Source organism: Manis javanica, chromosome 14 (assembly GCF_040802235.1).
Source record: "Manis javanica isolate MJ-LG chromosome 14, MJ_LKY, whole genome shotgun sequence".
NCBI lineage: Eukaryota > Metazoa > Chordata > Mammalia > Pholidota > Manidae > Manis > Manis javanica.
This window is the reverse complement of record NC_133169.1, coordinates 7,890,899-7,909,542: the sequence shown is the minus strand read 5'-3', so window position 1 is coordinate 7,909,542 and position 18,644 is coordinate 7,890,899. Positions and strand designations below refer to the sequence as shown.

Here is an 18,644-nt window from a genome sequence, read left to right as displayed (position 1 = left end):
CCTCCATTGCCTATCCCTTGTTTGGCTAAGTACGTTTAGGCAAAACACCAGGGCAATCCTGGAACTTACATTCTGTGTTTTTCTTCTCCAAGCATCACAGTCTTTCACTGGCTATTGTTCAAAATCTGAAAACTGATACATACATTTTTCCCATTTTATAATTTTTTTATGGTGAAAGGACTAATCAAGTAGGAGTTATAACCTCCTGATTGGAACAGTACATAATGGATTCTACACCTTTCTTTGTATGCCATTTATCAGTTGATTGCCCTTCAATTTCAAATTTCCCTTGTTTGCTCTGAAGAAAATGAGCTGGGTGCCTGACAGCTGACACGTGAGGCTTTGTCAGGGCACTAAGACATATTGCAGGAGGAAGGACGTCTCTTCCTAGTTCCAATGTACTCCACTCCGCAGGTTTCTTCACTGTGGATTATCTCCACCAGCACCAAGTTTCTGCAACAGGGGCAGCCTCTTCAGCTTCCAGCTCTTGCTGTGCATGACAATTCAATAGCACCCAGAAATAAGCAGCTTCCCTCAGCATCCTTCTTTGCATAGTGAAGTACTTCCAGAATAGCTTTCCCCAGCACACTAGAAGGCAATTTCCCAAGTGCAGATTTCCAGCAAATTCTCCCAGCACAGCACACTGCAATGTCTCTGTGATAATAGTGGGTCAATAGCTGTGTTTTCTCCAATAAAGTCTAGATTTTAGCCCTCATACAGGAAGGAGCACCTCTTTATTGGGTGCTTGTCAGGTTAATATTTATCTTTATTGAATTTTCCTGAATGCACACATGAGGTTTCTGAACCAGAGCAGATTTATTATGCTCACTGCACAATCAACAGTCAGAATAACACTGGAGCATTAGTCTCTCCACATTTGCAACCCTGAAGAATGAGGTGGTAAGAGCCATTTGGAAAATATACCCTATACAAGTGACATGATCCCTCTGTATGCAAGAGATAGAGAAATATGAATGTCCTCCATTTATAAAGAGGAAAGACTTTTTTTCTTCCTCTTCTAAGAGTCTCCTTGGAGACAGGATGCAAAGGATCCTTACTCTAGTCCTTTGTTATGTAAATAAATCTCTGTGGTGGGGGATAAACAGTGCCTATGGCTTTTACAATGGAAAGCGTTCTAGGCTTCACACCTTTTGAAATGTAAACAGACAAGGAAACAATGCTCTGACGTATGTGTCTAACCAAAAATGTGACCACTTATTCTTAGATAAGAAAAGCTTTACTGTATGAAACCAATTGCCCCACCATTAGAGAAACAAATGGTTACAGAGCCAATCCTCATTGTATGTGAAAAGTAAAATGTTTCTAAGGGAAATGAAAGCAAACAGGGAAATCTACACATTTCCTCAGAAAAGGTTTTTACACAAACATTAAACCCAGAGAAAATTTGTTTTTCCACACTACCATATCTTAAACCAAAGGATAGTGGCTGTTCCTTATATGAACTATTCCTGTGTATTTTTTAGAATTATCTTTAGTAATTGCTATCCAATATCTCTTTGTTCCAATTCCTTGTTGTAGTTAATAATTCTTTATATTAATTCCCTATTCAAATTAATGTGTGGCATTTGTCTCCTACTTGGACCTTGACTGATTAAGAATTACTTACCCTTTCATTCATGTCTTACTAAGACATCTAAAGTAATTGCTATCTCCTCAACAGATCCAATTTGTACAATTTCAATACAGTTGGTAAGTATATTTTATGAAATGTTGTAACAATCAAGATCTCTGTGGCCTATATGATAACAGCAGCAGAGTTAGTCTCTCCATAATAGCCCCAAAGGAAGAGCGTGAAAATATACTGTTGCTCCTGCCAAGTAAAAGCAGCTGCTACTGGTTGTCCTTATAATTTGTACAGAGAAAGAGACCTAGTCACTCAGTGGCTACAGATCAAGTGACAGGACACTGTGCTGATTTGCTCCCATAGCGATACTACACCTAGGACCACAAGTGAAATTGGGGTCACAAGCTGATCAAGTTCATAGTAGTACATAGCCATTCTTTAATGTACACCTGACTTCACAGGCCAACTGGAGGAATTAAATAGCTACTCCAGAAGAAGGCTCAGATCTTACTTATCTCTGTGCTTTTTGTGCTTGACCCAGTGCCTAATGCTAGAGCAGGCATGCATGCCATAGTTGTTGACATAAAAAATTAAATTAAAAAGTCAGAAATCATGCAGCACTAACACAAAATTCATAAAATACTGGAACATGTGGGTTATTTGATTTAGAAGCAAAGACTCTAATATAAGCTCAGTTCCAGCTGAAGATAGCAATAAGTCACAAGAGATACTTAAATTTTTAATTTAAACATAAAATTAAACATTTAATTAGTAAATATTTGAAGAAACATTCATGATCTTCCTATACTTTGTTTACAAAGGCAGGGAAAGAAATGGGATATTTCAGAAAGAGTATCAATATTGATTAAAAAGAAGCTTTAGCCTCTAAAACATAAATTTCACTCATTTGTCATACCTTATTCCCTAGTAAGAATTGTGTGTGTGTGTGTGTATATGTGTGTGTGTGTGTGTATATATGAACAGAGTTATTAAAAGAGCATGGAATTTAGGATTAATAAATTTATAACTGAGGCTTACTTCTGTTTTAGTCCTTCTATCTTTAATGGTGTATATGACCTTGGGAAAATCACTTAATCTACCCTCTATGTATTTATTTGAAAAATGGGGCAGTAATATTTACCACACAGGAGTGCTGTGAGAACCAAATGTGGTCATGAATGTGAAAGACCTTTATGAACTGTAAAGAGCTACATAAATATCAGCTACATAATATTTTCATTGTTAAATGAAATAATGCAAATAAGACATTATTACCACCTACCATGGCACTCATCACATCTAACACTCCCAAATGTTCTCTCTGTCCCCATACACATATACATACATACTCACACATGTGTACACACTTAGGGAACAAAACTGATTTGGGTTCTTGCACCCTTTAAATATGCCTTTTTAAAAGTTAAGCTCTGTGTGCCACATACTACTTGTCTTTTGGCTTCACTTTCTCCCTCCTGCCCACTTTCATCCTTTCCCAGGAACATATATACTCATTAAGAAAAACGTTGTGGCGCTTGTGCAAGGGACTCGGTGCTGAGGTGGGAGAGCTGTTGGCAGGGACCCGAATGGGCGTGTGAAGGACCCAAGGACGAGGGCCTCCTCTCCTCCTCAGCCTGGAATGAGAAACAGAACCCCCAACATTGCCTAAAGCTACAAGGAAAATGGTGGAAAATTCACCATCACTATTGCCAGAAAGAGCGATTTATGGTTTATTTTTTTCTTCACACTATTATCTCATGTGGCATGTGGACTTTTATTCCTGAACCTTGGCCAAACTCCTTAGGCTTAACCTATTGGCCTAAAAAATGCTGGGCAGTTGTATTGCCTGTTTACCTCCTCATTACTATAGTATTTGGTTATGTGCTCTTATTTGGAGTAAACATGAGTACCTCTCCACTCAACTCCATTCATACAATCACAAATAACTACACTAAAAACCAACTGCAGAAGAAATACCAAGAGGTGGCCATGCCAGTATTAAGAGATACCCCAATTAGTGAGGTAAACCAAATGTTTTTTCTTGCAACCAGAGAATTTTACACCAAAAACTGAATTGTATCTAGACTAACACATCAAACATTTGCTATGTTTTTGACATTAATTTTAACCATAATTATTTGAACTCTCTTGTTAATACCAGATATTGAAATGTAAAGAAGTATGAGCTGAATACCTTTTAGATTAAGTTCCATTAGTATCACAAATATCCTCAAATATTAGCTATTAATGGACAGAGTAAAATAATGCATTACCATTAAAAAAAAGTAGAATGTTTTATTCTACTTATTGCTGGCAGGGATGCAACTATTTTCTCCTTTAATCCATCATGTGTTGCAAGTAGAGAATATGGAAGCATATCAGGTGAAACCAGTTTTTTCTCTACAGAAGCTACAAAGTCAACACCATGAAAATAATATTTCAGAAGTGTTGAGACCTATCATAGGTTGTTTCATAATATTTTCTAAAAGTTTTTCATTTTATTTTCTAAGTCTTAAAATATCTTAACTATGTCAAGCTATCATGCAGTTATTTTTAAGTTTGCTATTTTCCTGGTTATAGTGCAAATGTACTAATCATGTCAATCCAAATTCCTTCAAAAGAAGGATTTTTTCTAGCCAAGTTTTTAGTGACTAATGTAAATATTTGTACGTCAATGGAGTTTATGGAGCGATTGAGAACTCTAGGCAATCCTGCAATGGGGAAAAATAACATCAAGCATGCTCCCAAGGTTGTCACCTCTGCTCTTGCTATTTTTCCTATTAGTTTATTTTAGGTGAGGGAAGTCTACTCGGCAGACTGAGGGAATATGATGGGCTATAATACACTGTATCTATCCAACCCCCATCCTCCTCCCCCAAAAAACCCTGGAAATCCTTGAACAAGATCTTATACTTAATAGGGGCTCCCACATTCAACTGTCCAAAGTGTACTGAGCACCTTCTATTTGCCAGGCTAGTATCTGCCATGGCAATGTGCATATGAAGGTGAATACAACACCTACCCCCTCAATGCTTCTAGTTTGTTGAGGCTTGTGTCTCTGCTCAGGCTCTTCCCTTTCCCATCAGCCCTTCCTTGTCCCTCCCAGACTTCAACTGACCGAATGCCACAGAAAGTTAAATATCATTCCTCTAAATTCTTTTCTGACCTTCTAAATGGATTTGGCCAGCATTCTTTTTTGTACAACTTTAATCCCAAACAACAGTCCTATTCATGTGCCTATAGCAGGTTTTTGTACTTTTTCCTCTGTTGCCTGTCTTCTCCATTGGACTGTGAAAAGCTTGAAACAGCATCCTTGCAGTACTCATTATTATACCCCAGAGCTTGTTAATTGCTTGGCACATAGTGCTTGAGAAATAAACATAGACTGAATAAATGATATTATGGGTATTTGTCTGATGAACAGAAGAGCTGAGCAAAAAAAAAAAAAAGTATTAAAGAATAGAGGTATTTGCAATGAGCAAGAGGAGAAATACGAAGGGCACAAACATAGAGACATTTGGAAGAATGATGATGATGTAATAACAATGAAGGTGATAAGATAGCCCCCCATTAGTCAGCAATCTAAGGTTACGAACAGATTATAGGAAACAGCAGTAACATGATTCACTGCCTGATTCATCCTACTGGGCGGGTCTGTGACCACACAGGCCCATCCACCTCCTGCTGTACAGTCTGCTGCATTTCTCTTGCAGGAGCTCCTTCCCCCAGTGAATCTAAAGTTATGTGAAGTGTGTAACACTATTAACACCAGTGGAGTATTTGCTCACCCATGAAGTGGGAAGAGGAAGGGCAGGAATGATGTTTAAACACTTATGGAATGGGGGAAGAATGGGAGAAGACCACATGTGCCTTCTAACAGACACCCATCACCCATTATCCTCCAGCTCCCAGCAGAGAACCACTTACATCTTCCATTTCTCCAAGTTAATGAAAAAATAGTGCCCACATAGGCAAAAATAGACAGGGTCAAAGAGTGCTTCTCTTAAGAGTTTAAGGAAATTTTGGAAGCAAATGATTTACAAAGGGGGGAAACTGGATCTCATCTCAATTTCTTCTAGGATTTAAGGAAAGAAATATTTATCCCAGAAAAAATTCTTTGCAAATATGATGGAAAATGTACATTCAATTTGTACTCATAATATAATGAGTAATTTCAAAAGGCTCAAAAGCCCTTTAAAGCTCATCCAAGCATTCTCTAGGGAGTTATGAACCTCAGGGTAAGACACTTCTCCTAGAGGGATATCAGCTGGAAATCAGAGAGACACTAACATCAGCTATTATGTCACCCAGCTGTGACAGTCTGCCACCAGGGATGATACTGTACAAAGAACCCTGGGCCTTCAGCTACTGACCTCCTCACATAGGGATCTGAAGTACAGGGAGAAAATTACAAGTCACCTAGAAGATGCCTCAGTATTATTTCTGTGGTTCAGAACAGAAAAACTGGGAAGACATAGGAACTGATTTAAGGATGAAATAACAATGGGCGCCAGGAGTTCTTGAAAACAAATGTTTCCGTATTCACGCCTCTTAGTATCTTCCAGCTCTGTCTCAGAGTAGAGTTAAACTCTGGCAGGAAGATCCATAAAACAAACTATTCCAACCACATTCCTCATTGAAGATATAATATAATATAGCATGGTTATGCTTATTTTGATATAAAATTTGGGAGAAGTATGAAGTTTTCAATATTCACTAAGAGAGGGGAATTTAATGACTTCCGTCTTAGACTCTGGAATCAGTACAGCCAATACCCAAGACAAATACTTCAGTGCTACTGCAGCTCTACATTAGGGAGCTAAATTTAAAATTCTGAAAAGAATTAAATTCTGAAAAGTTAAAATTCTGAAAAGGCGTCCATAGGTTAAAAAGAGAAGAGTCTTTATGAAAAGTACATCTGGATAAAAGTGCAGTTAAAGAGAAAAGCCACCAACATGTTATCTCCCGCTATATTAGCCTCCAGGGAACAAGACATTTTTGCCTTCATTGTGGAAGGAATACACATAGAAATTAATTCTATTTAAGGAGTTAACATGGCTGGATAATGAAAGAAGTGAGGCTTTTTTGCTAAAGTTGTCCATTTTTCAATCAGCAAGAATTAAGGAAACCCTTTTGAAATGCTAGTGTAGGGCAAGTGATTTAACTGCTAGAAGAGAAGTCATCCTCAGGCTGTCTCTGCTGCTTATTTTCCTAGGATCCCTTCCATGTTCCATGTCTCAACTGCCACTTCTCCACATCCCCTTACCACAATAGGTCAAGGATTTGACTGAGAGGAGCCAGGTAATGCGGGGGTCAGAAGAGGTTCAAAACAGAAATCCTAGGGAATAGAAACAAGTTATCTTAGTCCAGCTTGGAATGATTCCTGTATCTAGTAATGAAATTCACCAGAGCATAAACGTGCTTCCTGCCTTGTCCCCAGAGCACAGGAAAGAAAAGCATTTCTACTTTTTGACATTATTCTCAACAAGCACTGCATTTGATGAACTTCTGTACTGTGGCATATTTGTGAGTAGACACACATTACTCTGGGCTAAAGGTCTCCTGATAACATGATTCAATCTGTTAAGAAATGTTTTTGCCCACAGCTCTGCACAGAGCATCCTTGACCTCCTTGTTTCTCAGACTGTAAACAACAGGGTTCAGCAGGGGAGTGATGATGGTGTAGGTCACAGAGAGAAGAAGGTCTTTTCCTACTGAGTTCTCTGACTTGGGCTTGAGGTAGGCAATGGAGGCACAGCCATAGTGCACAATGACCACAGTGAGGTGGGAGGTACAGGTGGCAAAGGTCTTCTTCCGGCCCTTGGATGAGGCGATCTTAAGGATGGAGAATATAATAAGGATATAGGAGATCAGTATCAGCCCCATGGGCACACAAATCACAAATGAACTTACAACATAATTGATGATCTCATTGATAGTGGTGTCAATGCAAGAAAGTTTCATGACTGGGTAAATGTCACAGAAGAAGTGGTCCACCACTGTGCCACAGAAGGGCAAACTGAACATGGCTGTCACATGAAGAACTGCCATAACTAGACCAATGCCAAAGGAGCCACATACCAACATGGCACACATTCCTTTGTTCATGATGACTGTGTACCTCAGGGGCTTACAGATGGCCACATAGCGATCAAAGCCCATTGCTGTAAGCAAGAAGCAATTATTAATGGCCAAGATGACAAAAAGGAACATCTGGGCTGCACAGCCTACCAAGGAGATGGGCTGGTTATGAAGAATCAGACTAGAAAGCATTCGTGGGACAATGATCAGTGTGTACACTGTCTCTGAACTTGCTAGCATGCTCAGGAAGAAGTACATGGGGGTGTGGAGATGATGGTCAACACAGATGACAGTCACAATGATGACGTTACCAGCGAGAGTTAAAATGTAGACGGTTAGGAAAACCACAAAGAGGGTTATCTGGTGCTTTCCAAAGATAGAGAATCCCAGGAAGATGAATTCTGTTACTTCCGTGAAGTTCATTCTCTGCATTCTGCTGTACCAGTGTCTGAAAGCAATAAAGGGAGTCATCAAGGGGGAAATTCCCATCAGCAACTGGACTTTGCAACAAGTGATGAGAGCTGAACTGAGAGAGCGCACCAATTCTGTCCTGTAGGGCCAGCAAGCTCATGCTCAGGGCCCTTGCACGTGAAGAGCGAAAACCACTTTTGCTTCTTTGGGGCTTATGCACAAGAACATTATTCTCACTGTGGAGCAAACTATGCCCTGGGCATTGAGAAGACAGCAAACCCTCACCCCGCACACATCATACTGACATTAGGAAGGGGAAGAGCAGCAAGGAGAAAGTCAGGCTCAGTGTCCCAATTAGTAACGGCATCCGCCACTTAAACTCTTAATAAGGAGGAACTAGTAAAGCACATGCCAAGAAAACTACATGCAGATGAGAGTTTCAAGGGAATGACATGGGAGAATGAAGCAGTCAAGGAGGACAGATTTTGAGAAGGGTCACTGGATTCGGTGACAAAATCACCGAGGACTTTTACACAGGTTTCAGTTGAGTTCTGAATCTAAAAACCTCATTTCAGACAGAGAATATGGTCCAAACATGTTGTCAGCACTTCAAAGCAGAACAACCACAAATAACAACCAACAAAATGACTTTTGCCGTGATCACTCCCTAAAATTGTTCTCCTAAGTTCCACCAAAGAAACAATTTTCTTTTTTTGCTGACTCCAGTAGTCCTTTTAAAAGGTAAAGGCAGTAAGAGAGAATTGTAATTGAGAAAACACTGCTTACTTTCCCCTGTGAAAGGAAAGGGTTAGGACAATTCAAGCTGGGTAGGGGGATGTAGTACCAGGGTTCAGAGAGGAGAAGGGAGGAGACGGCTGGTTACTTGCAGCTGAACTGGCTTATCGACTTGCAGAAATCTGGTGAACACAGAAACAGAGTACACTGGTCCTGTCTGCCAGAAAGCAAGCATACAGCTGATTCTGGGTTCTCTCTAGTGACCATCTCATTGCCCTCCCTCTTCTCATTTTCAGAGTCACTGACACAGACGTCCCCTCTGCCCCCATGACTTCCCGAACATTGGCCCCATCATGTTCACTCCCATGAAAGTGTCTCCTCAGACGTCACCAAAGAAGTCTCCGCTGCTAAAAACTCAGACTGCTTTTTCCTCTTTCACTTGTCTTTCTCTGATTCATTTGACACTTCTGAAAACCCTGCCTCCTGGGAACATTCTCTGACCTTGGTTTCCACGACACAGTATTTTCCTCCTCTCTCGGCACTCATTTAGGTGTATCTTCCACGAATCTGTTCATTACACCTATGTCATAGCTGTAAATGCTGTTCTCCGGTAAATCCTTGGCCCTTGCTTTTTCCTCTCCTTGCCCTCCTTCTCAATTATTTCAGTTACAGTTTCTATGTTGATTGCTCTGAAATCTCTATTTCCATCATCAATCTTTTCCCCAAGTCTATGACATACCTCTCTCTGGAATTTTCTACTTGTGGGTCTTGCAAATATAATAAATTTCATATTTTTAAAAGCAAACTTAACATCTATTCTTCCTTTGTTTGGAAAAAGCTCTCCATCTCAACTTTTCTGTCTTCCTCAATCACCTCACCATCATTCCAGGTCACATTAATCAAGGTCAGCATTTTGGAGCCACATCTACTTAGCTATCACATTCAGTGGAATATTTCCTGACATAATGTCTCATGTCTTTCCTGATTTCCAGATTCACAATGATGCACGTAAGATTATGGTGTCATATCCTCTGGCCAAGATAATAAAACATTCCCATTCTAAAATTTAAATGAAAATGCAAACAACCAGGAATGCCAAAACAATTTTGAAAAAGAGCAACGTTAAAGGGCTTTCACTACTTCATTTGAAGACTACACTAAGTCAAGGTAGCATAGTGTTGGAGAAGGATAGACATACAGCTCAGCGGAACAAAGAAAAGTCCAAAAACGATCACACATATGGTCAGCTGATTTTTGGCGTAGCTCTAGGATATCCCAGTGAGAGTATGTTGCTGACATAACTGGATGCCCTAGTGGAAAAAAATAAACCTCAAACCTTACCTCATTCCACACACAATAAAATAACTCAAAATGAATCAAAGACAAATATAAAAGCTAAACTAAAAATTCCAGACAAAAAAAAAAATCTCCACCCTGGAATGAGAAGAGTTCTTAGTTACCAAGCAAAAAGCATATATCATAAAAGGACAGAAAAAAATTGAACTTCATCAAAATTAAAGCTTCTATTTTTCAAAAGCCACTGTTAGAGAAATGAAAAGGAAAGTCATAGGCTGAGGGAAAATACATGTATCTAAACTTGTATTCATAATATATAAGGAATTCTTATAACACTAAGACACATTTTTATATTGGAAAAATACTTGAATATATTTTCACAAAAAAAATATACAAATGGGGACTAAATGAAGATGCAAAAGTTTGAATATACACATGAAAGGATGCTCAACATCACTAACCATCGGAGAAATGTATGACCAAACCAAACCATGAGACACCACTACAAACCCACTCAATGGCTAAAACTAAAAAAGTGACAACATGTAATATTGGCAATGAAGTAAGAAACTGGATCTCTTAAACATTGATGGTGGTATATAAAACGGTATAACCAATTTGTAAAACAATTCGGCAGATTTTTAAAAGGTAAATAAATGTACACTTAACCCGCGACTCCATATTTTCCTAGGTATTTACACAGGAGAAATAAAACATGTGCCCACAGTGTCCACATTTGTATACAGAGACATGCATGTGGCTGTTCAATGTTCCTAGCAGCTTTATTCCTAAAAGACAAAATCTGGAAACTTGAATGTTCATGGTGTAACTCTGATACAATTAAATACTGCTCAGCAATAAAAGAAGTTACTAATATAAACATCATGGCTTAATCTTAAAAACATTATACTGAATCAAAGTAGTTAGACACAAAAGAGTGTATATCCTATGATTCTATTTTTATGAAACACTAGAAAATATGAATTTAATCAATCCTCAAGAAAACAGGTCAGGGGTTGCTAGAGTTGATAGGAAACTGACTGCAAAAGAACACAAGGGAACTTTTGGGGATGAAGGAAATGTTCTTCATTATGGTGGTAGTTACACAGGCATATGAATTTGTCAAAACTCACCAAAATGTATACTTAAAATTGGTGAATTTTGTTAAATTAATAATACTGCATTTTATTGCATGGTTTGTATAATATTGTAATGTATTATACCTCATCAAAATTGATTTTTAAAAAGATTCTCATTTAGTCATACATAAGATTCTATCCCTGCAAACCTGTCACTGCCAGGCCCCCAGTTCTCTAGGGGCTCATTATGATGTAAGAAACATGGCAACTGGCTGGGCTGCGAGAAATCTGGAACCTGATCTGGAATCTGTCGATGTCTAAAAACATGTCATATTGAACAAATCACTTAAAATTATCCTTGGAATGCCTTCTGAAGGAAGAAGCCAAGAATTTTTTAAAAGTCAGTGAAAACAAGGAAGAAAACACAGTGTGAGATGATGAAAGGCGAGAGAGAAATGTATTCCTAGACTAGCCCCTTGGGAAAATAAAAGCAGTGAAACATACTAATGTAACGAAGAGTTAGTGTAGCAAATGTTTTAGCATGGAGATTATATTCCAAATGAAAGAAGAGAGAAAACAAAGAAGTTTGAAGATGCAAAGAGGATTGCATTTATAAGGAAAGAAACTATTACAGAATTTATTGACACAAACAAATCATGTAGCTATTATTTAAATCTGAGTAAACCTGTTAGGGAACGGGAAAGAATTTAAAATCCATGATTTAGGCCAATTGCCTATAAATTGATATTGTGTGAAAATTACTCTTGCAGAAAACAAATAAAACCCTATGGCCTCGAAGCACAAATTCTAAGATGCCAGGGATGGATAAAGAGACCTCCTTAAAATTCTGTGATTACCGCAGCTATCCGAAGAAGCCAGAGGAAGAAAAATACCTGATCACAGGATGACAGGAAAGAACCAAGGCTGTGCTTTTAGGACATGAGCCTAGTTGGCGTATCTTTATAGTTTCCCATCTCAGAACTCCACATCCCGGCAGAAGCAAAGAGAATGAAAGTCTGCTTAAGCTAAGGACATACAGGGATCCACACACCTCTCAAATCTAGTCTGATGGCACCTACAACAAAACAAAACAAACATGGTGCCTTTTCAAGAATACATAATTTTACGATCACTTACATCTCTTTCGATGGGACTATAGCTTAGAGAAAGAGGAGCACGTGACATGCGCACTGGCCCTCCCTTGCTCTGAAAGCTGTGTCAACAGGAGGAGGAGAAGGAGAACCTAAAAACTCAGCCATCAAGGCATCTCCAAGGAAAAGCTATATGACTAGCCCTGTTCTCCTGGGCCTCTTTTCTTCAAAACATGCTGGGTATCTCAAGGGAACCAGTGGAGTCAGACTCCAGACAGGTGTTAAGGGATCTTATTAAAAATAGGAATTTTTATTATTCCAAGTGGTTGATGCTTTGTGATTTCCGGAGTCATCCTCTCAGATGGTTTCTTCTTCCTTCACCTTAACTGATATTGAGGGGACGTCATGGACGTGTGTATATGGTCCAAGAACTGTCATCTTCAGACGATGAGGGATTAGCCTCTGTAGCATTTCCAAGACAGAGAGCATTTCTGCAAGTAAAATCCAGTGTGTCCCTAGGACATTCATTTGTTAATAAGTTCCAGTTAAGCAGGACAGATTTTCTTAGTAAATCATAGCTTGAGTATAAGTTAGATTCCTTTTGGGAGACTTTCCAATGGGTGCATCATGTTCCCGCACCTACAGTTTCCTATCCTTGCCTAGTGCCCTCTCCTCTTGACTTCCCTTTCCCCTGAGTATCTCTCAAGATTCTGCTAGGACCTGTAGCAAATGCTGAAATAATTTTTCCATTTGATCTGTGCTTATTCTTCTCTTTCCTAAATGGAAGTTATGGAATGATGTGAAGACTTAACTGTACTTTTACTTCTTCCTTGTACATAAGAGCAATTCATCAGTCTAGGATTTCATTTCACTTTTCATTTCACACACACACACGCACACACACACCAGGATCACAATAAAATAATCATATCAACTACAGTGCCTATTTCATTCAATACAGTTACATGTCCTTAAACCTCCAGAGCAATGGAAATCAGAATAAGGAATTCTTGAGCAGCCTGCAAATGCTGTTCTCCCTTATGTTTCCAATCCAGTAACCTGTTCATTCAGGCTTTCCCTGAGTTTATAGTGACTTTGATGTCCTGCATAACCTTTGACCTTAGAAGTTAGCTAAAGCACATTCACAAATTCTTTAGTTAATCTTCAGTTATCTCCAACATCTTTGCCTTTCCCCTCTTCTAGGCTTCTCTCAGCTCTGACAGAGGCAATGCCATCACTGATTCCAATTATCCCATCTTTTGACATTTTTATCTTAACAAGATTTAAAATTTACAGCAACCCTGTAAGTATAATCCAAGAAACTCTTGCATATCATTTTTCGAGATTCACCAGTTGTTTATATTTTGCCCCATTTCCCTCATTGTCTCTAACTCTAGATTAGTTAAAAGTTGGAAACATCATGCCCCTTTACTCTTAAATACTTCAGTGAGTGTTTTCTAAGAAAATCGAAATCCTATTACACAACACAATAAAATTACAAAACACTGTTAAGAACCACTCTCACCTAAATGCCTAGTGGCAGAAAACCGAAATTGAGACCCAGAATTCAGTCTTCTACATCTCGATTCCAATGCTTCCCCTGCTGAAGTGGATAGTGCCCTACTCTTTCTCTGATTCCTCCCAACTCTGTAATGCTTTCCCCCAAGACCCTGAGAAAGTGACTTCTTCTAGAAAAGAAAGAAAAGGAGAATGAGACCTCCCCACCTTATCTTGCCTCTCCTTCCACCTGATCATTACTTTCCAAGGAGGCTAATCTCTTCAGTCACTGGTCACCCAATCTGCATATTCACCTAGAAAATCTGCAAATGCTCATTCCCATTTTCTTCCAGGACCCAAATAATTCCTTACTTTCCCCTTGACCACGGCTTTTCTCCTGTCTAGGCAAGGCTGAAAACCACTTTTTCTCTCCAAATTCTCACTTATTTTTTCCGCCTCAAACTTACAGAAAGTTGAAAGTGCACTACAAAGAAATTCTTTCTTGGACCATGAGAAAGTTGTTGACACAGGGCTTATCACCTGCAAATATTTTAGTATTCCCTAAAAACAAGGACATTCATCTACAAAACCACAAAGCAATCATCCCAATCAGGAAACAAACATTGATTCATTACCATCATCTAATCCTGTGACTCAATTCAGTATTTTTCCAGGTGTCCAAACCATGTCCTTAATAACTAAATAATGCACTTCAGAATCAGGCTTCACACCTATTGGCATATTTTGTTAATATCCTTTAATCTAGAACAATTCCTCAGTCTTTCATAACCAGAATATTCCAAATTTGTTGAATGTCCCAAAGTACACTGCATTTGATGTTTTGGTGGGGGCGGTAAATGGAACTTTTCACCCAGAATTTCCTGCCTGGCCTTGGCCTATTTGCACACCAATGGATGTTTATCATGGCAGAGCCTCCAGCGGATCTGGGGTAGGGGGTGGAGAGTGGTGGCCATTCTCTCTTTCCCTGTGTCTGGTGTGTAACTGGTCTGGTGCCCACCCATCACCAGGGATCCGCTCATGGAGGTCCTCCTGGAAGGGGCACATGGGGAGAGCAGGTGTGCACTGTGGCAGCAGGGACAGAGCAGGGCTGGCTAGTTGGGCCGAGTGGGAAACTGAGCTGCGAGCAATCAAACCCTTCCTCCCAACCTGCTCTTTCCCTTGTCCTCCTTCAGTTTCATCAGATTCACAGGGAACTTGCCCTAGGCAGGGAATCTCTTTATTCCCAGAGCTATATTCCTCATGATTAGTCTCAGGTAATGGTCTTTGGCAGGACAGAGTAATGCTATGTTCTTTCACTGCACGCTATCAAGAGGCACATGACTCTGAATTATCCCACGTCAGATGATGTTCAGTTGGATTGTTTGATTACAGTGGCGTAATCAAGACTGTCTACTTTGAAGTCACTCTTTTTCTTTTTTAAATAAATATTTTGCAGGGAGGTAGTCTGAAACTATATAAATATTCTGTCCATCAAACTTTTAATTATCCATCTATATCATCTTGGATTGTGTACTATTTTATTCAATGGGGTCCAATTACTTTTGTTATTACATTGATTATTACTCCCAGTTTGGTCAGCGGGATCCCTTTCTATCTGGCTTTGGTGTCCTTGGGACAGGACATTATGCTTTAATCATTTCCTTCCTTACTGCTACAATAAAAGTAGTCCAGGCTCATCGAGTACTTTCCTGCTCCAGACCTGGAATTGGCCATTTGCACATGGATGCCTGGTTCCTCTTAGTGAAGTACAGTCTCTAGAAGGCAAGGTCTGGATCTGCTTCCAGGCCCTCTTACTGGGGACAGCCTGCAATACACACACACACACATAGAGAAAATTCTGAGTTCACAGCAATGCCTCCGATTCCAATCTACCTACCACCACAAGGTCATTCAGGTTTTCTTTATTTCTGTGTCTTTAGCTCTCTTTTTCAACAGTGAGAAATCAGATGCCCACTCTCCTTAATGTATTTCCTTATTTTATCAGTGCCCTTGTGTGTAACCACCATCCCCTCCCACCACTGCCTCCGCTTCCTGCATAAATGTTTTCCCTGCCGGCCGCAGCTCCCAGGCCCTGCACAGGCTCCCGCTCCCTGCAGCGGGCCACTCCTCTGCCTTCCTCATTCGCTCTGGGAAACCAAGGTCCCTGATTACTCCCACCCTTAAGAGTGCACGTCTTCCTTGCTTGGTCCCATCAAATAGGTTTCATTCTAAATTTTTCAGTAAAGGAAGGAAAAAAGAAGAACCTCGTTTGCCTGGGGTATTCTTCACAAACTACAGTGGTAATTTGTTGATTTACAATGAGGAATTGTAAGTATCAAGCATCTACTATGTTTTCCAAACTTTGATAAGAATCTTTAATCCATGGGAATAAGCAAAATACTAGACTCTTAAGTATTTTTGCTTAATTGTCTCTCCAATTTAAAAAAAAATTCTACACAAATTGGCATTACTGCCCATTTAATTCAACCAACATCTTTATGACATGAAGTGCCTGTGATGGATGGGATCCCGAGAAGAGAAGGATAAAACAATCTTTTGTAAGGTTTTGTAAAGGTGTTTAGCTGAATATACAAGTATCTATAATTTGAGACAGAATACTGTAATACTAGAAAATGTCATAATAACAACAAAGATTTTCAAGTACTTACTCTACAAAAAACAGTGTGCCAAGTACTTCAGTTTGCATTTACTAGCCACTAAAACCCCATGAATATGGTGGTTATATTACTGTTTCACACATTAGGAACTATAGGTTCAAAAAGTCTGAATGCTTTTACGGTCCTACATTTAGAAAATGAGAGTACTGGATTTGGAATTCACATCTGTCTGAATCCAAAGTCTTTGCCCTTCATCATTATGGCATTTAGAGGATGGAAACACCCATCTCATCAGGAGATCGGGAGGGATTTCAAGAAGCCGATGGCATACGAAGTAGACTTTAAAGAGCCACTGGAGTTTTGAGCAGCAGAGATATGTCTGAAAGTTACTTCAGTTACAGAGAAGAGAATGAACCAAAGCACGTAAAGGAGAGACCAGGGCATGTATCCACAAGCAGAGGAGAGTGGGTGCACGATGGATTTGTGGAAGAACTAAGACAAGACCAATAGCTTGGGAAAGAATCGTGAACGGCTCTAGATCCCAGGATAACGAGGATGCACTTCATCAAGACGCAAAAGGCAACCTAAGCCCAACTCCGCCGCAAACTGTGCTAGACTGCCAGAGGAATAACAATGTGGGGAACTGCTTCCAGGAAGTTGCCATTAACATCTGACCAGCTGTGAGCATTAGAGAGAAAAAGGAGAAAAAAGATTCTGGGTGGTGGTTGGTGAATGAGGACAATATGCTGACGAAGGTTGGGAGGTAAAATGAAGTAAAGGGGATGAAGTGCTGGCCAATCTGAAAAGAGAAATAGGAGGGGAGTAATCACAATAAGGCGTAAAGCAGTTTGACAGGCCTAAGAGGTTAAATAAATGGAATAGTAAATACCTATGCTTAAGGAGTTTTTTTGAAATTTGGAGAAAAGCACAAGGTTGAGTTACTGCAACTCCAACACAAGACTGTTTGAGGGAGACAGGAGATCGCTGGACACAGACTATCAAAAAAGTCACTCTCTTATCTGCAAAACCTACATCCTGTTTGGCAAACAAGGGAAGCTCACAAAAATTGTGTGTAGTGAACACGTATCTGAATAAATGCTAAGGCAGTATCATCCCAGATGGATACAGAACCTCACCTTGAGTGGCTAGAGACAGAAGACAACACAACTGTCAGTCAGATGCTGACATCTCAGGACAGCCCATGAGGGCCTGGAAGTGAAGTCATAACAGGAAAGGCGAAAGGAGAGGCAGATGAGAGTGTGTCAGAACAATTTCTCCAGAAACCAGAGGCAGTCTACCCTTTTTTCTGAATCTCCACAGCAAAGTGCTGGCATATTATATGGCACTGAATGCATGGAAGTGGATTTGCAGGGTCTCTGGCAGAAAGCAGAATCTCAGAATGTCCTAAAAAACAGGCCTACTTCACAGAACCACAGAGGAAGAAAAAATCTTGCACGCACAGCTCCCAAGAGGCCCAAGCTCAGAGAGACTCTCCACGTGGCTCGGGAGCTCCTGGCAGAGAGGGCCCCTGCAGAGTGGAGTGAGACCCTCCTGAAGGTGGTGAGAACAGTGAGTGGACCAAGATGGGCAGGCAGGTGTTTTGTTGGAAGGGGAAATGTCTATTTTCCCTTCGTTATCTCCTGACTTAACCAGGTATTTTCTGTTTATGATACATCTCTATACTTTTATATTTTGAATACTACAAAGCAAAAGACATGACCCTGCCCTTTGTTCAATGAACACAGTGGGGATAATTTTTTCAAACATTAAATTAACGCATTTTAGTTTCCCCTTTAAAACATCTCCCCTGTCCACCTCTGGGACTAAGCTTTATGATATATTGTTCCAGGGCAAGTACTCTTTAGAAAGAGAAAAAATTTGGTGGGTAGAATAAAAAATTTCCTCTAATACGACTGCACTAGATAATGCAGGTGCGCACCAATATCCTGTACTCTTCTTAGGAGACCATACTTCTGGCCCTCCTGCCGTAAGTCAGAGCCCTGTTATTAGTTCACTGCCTGTGAGAGTACCTTGTATCACTTCCTTGCTGAAGTATTTTTAAGAGTGTGAGATATCCAAGTGCTCTCTCACCCTCCCATGGGGAAAGTCTACATGCTACATTCTGGTGCAGCCACAAGACGGTGGCGCCCCCATCAGCCAGGACCCCTGAGTGATGATGACAGCAGAACCCCACGACAGAGCACGGCAGGTATATACTATACTATGTACAAACCAGTAAGACCCCAGTGTT

The 18,644-nt window shown here is 40.0% G+C and overlaps 1 protein-coding gene and 2 pseudogenes across 1 annotated transcript; 1 reads left to right on the top strand and 2 right to left on the bottom strand.

The window, feature by feature from the left end:
* Positions 1 to 18,644, bottom strand: part of LOC108394515 (olfactory receptor 10J1-like) — a 269,001-nt pseudogene that overhangs the window by 163,919 nt on the left and 86,438 nt on the right.
* On the top strand, positions 3,268 to 3,658 carry LOC108405039 (phosphatidylinositol N-acetylglucosaminyltransferase subunit P-like; annotated as a pseudogene).
* OR10J5 (olfactory receptor family 10 subfamily J member 5) lies at positions 7,169 to 8,098 on the bottom strand. Its single transcript, XM_017672949.3, has one exon. The coding sequence runs from the start codon at positions 8,096 to 8,098 to the stop codon at positions 7,169 to 7,171; it is 930 nt and encodes a 309-aa protein (XP_017528438.3).

Bases quoted from the DNA above. Each gene is read 5' to 3' on its own strand.
- OR10J5 (XM_017672949.3), bottom strand. From the start codon at position 8,098: ATGCAGAGAATGAACTTCACGGAAGTAACAGAATTCATCTTCCTGGGA.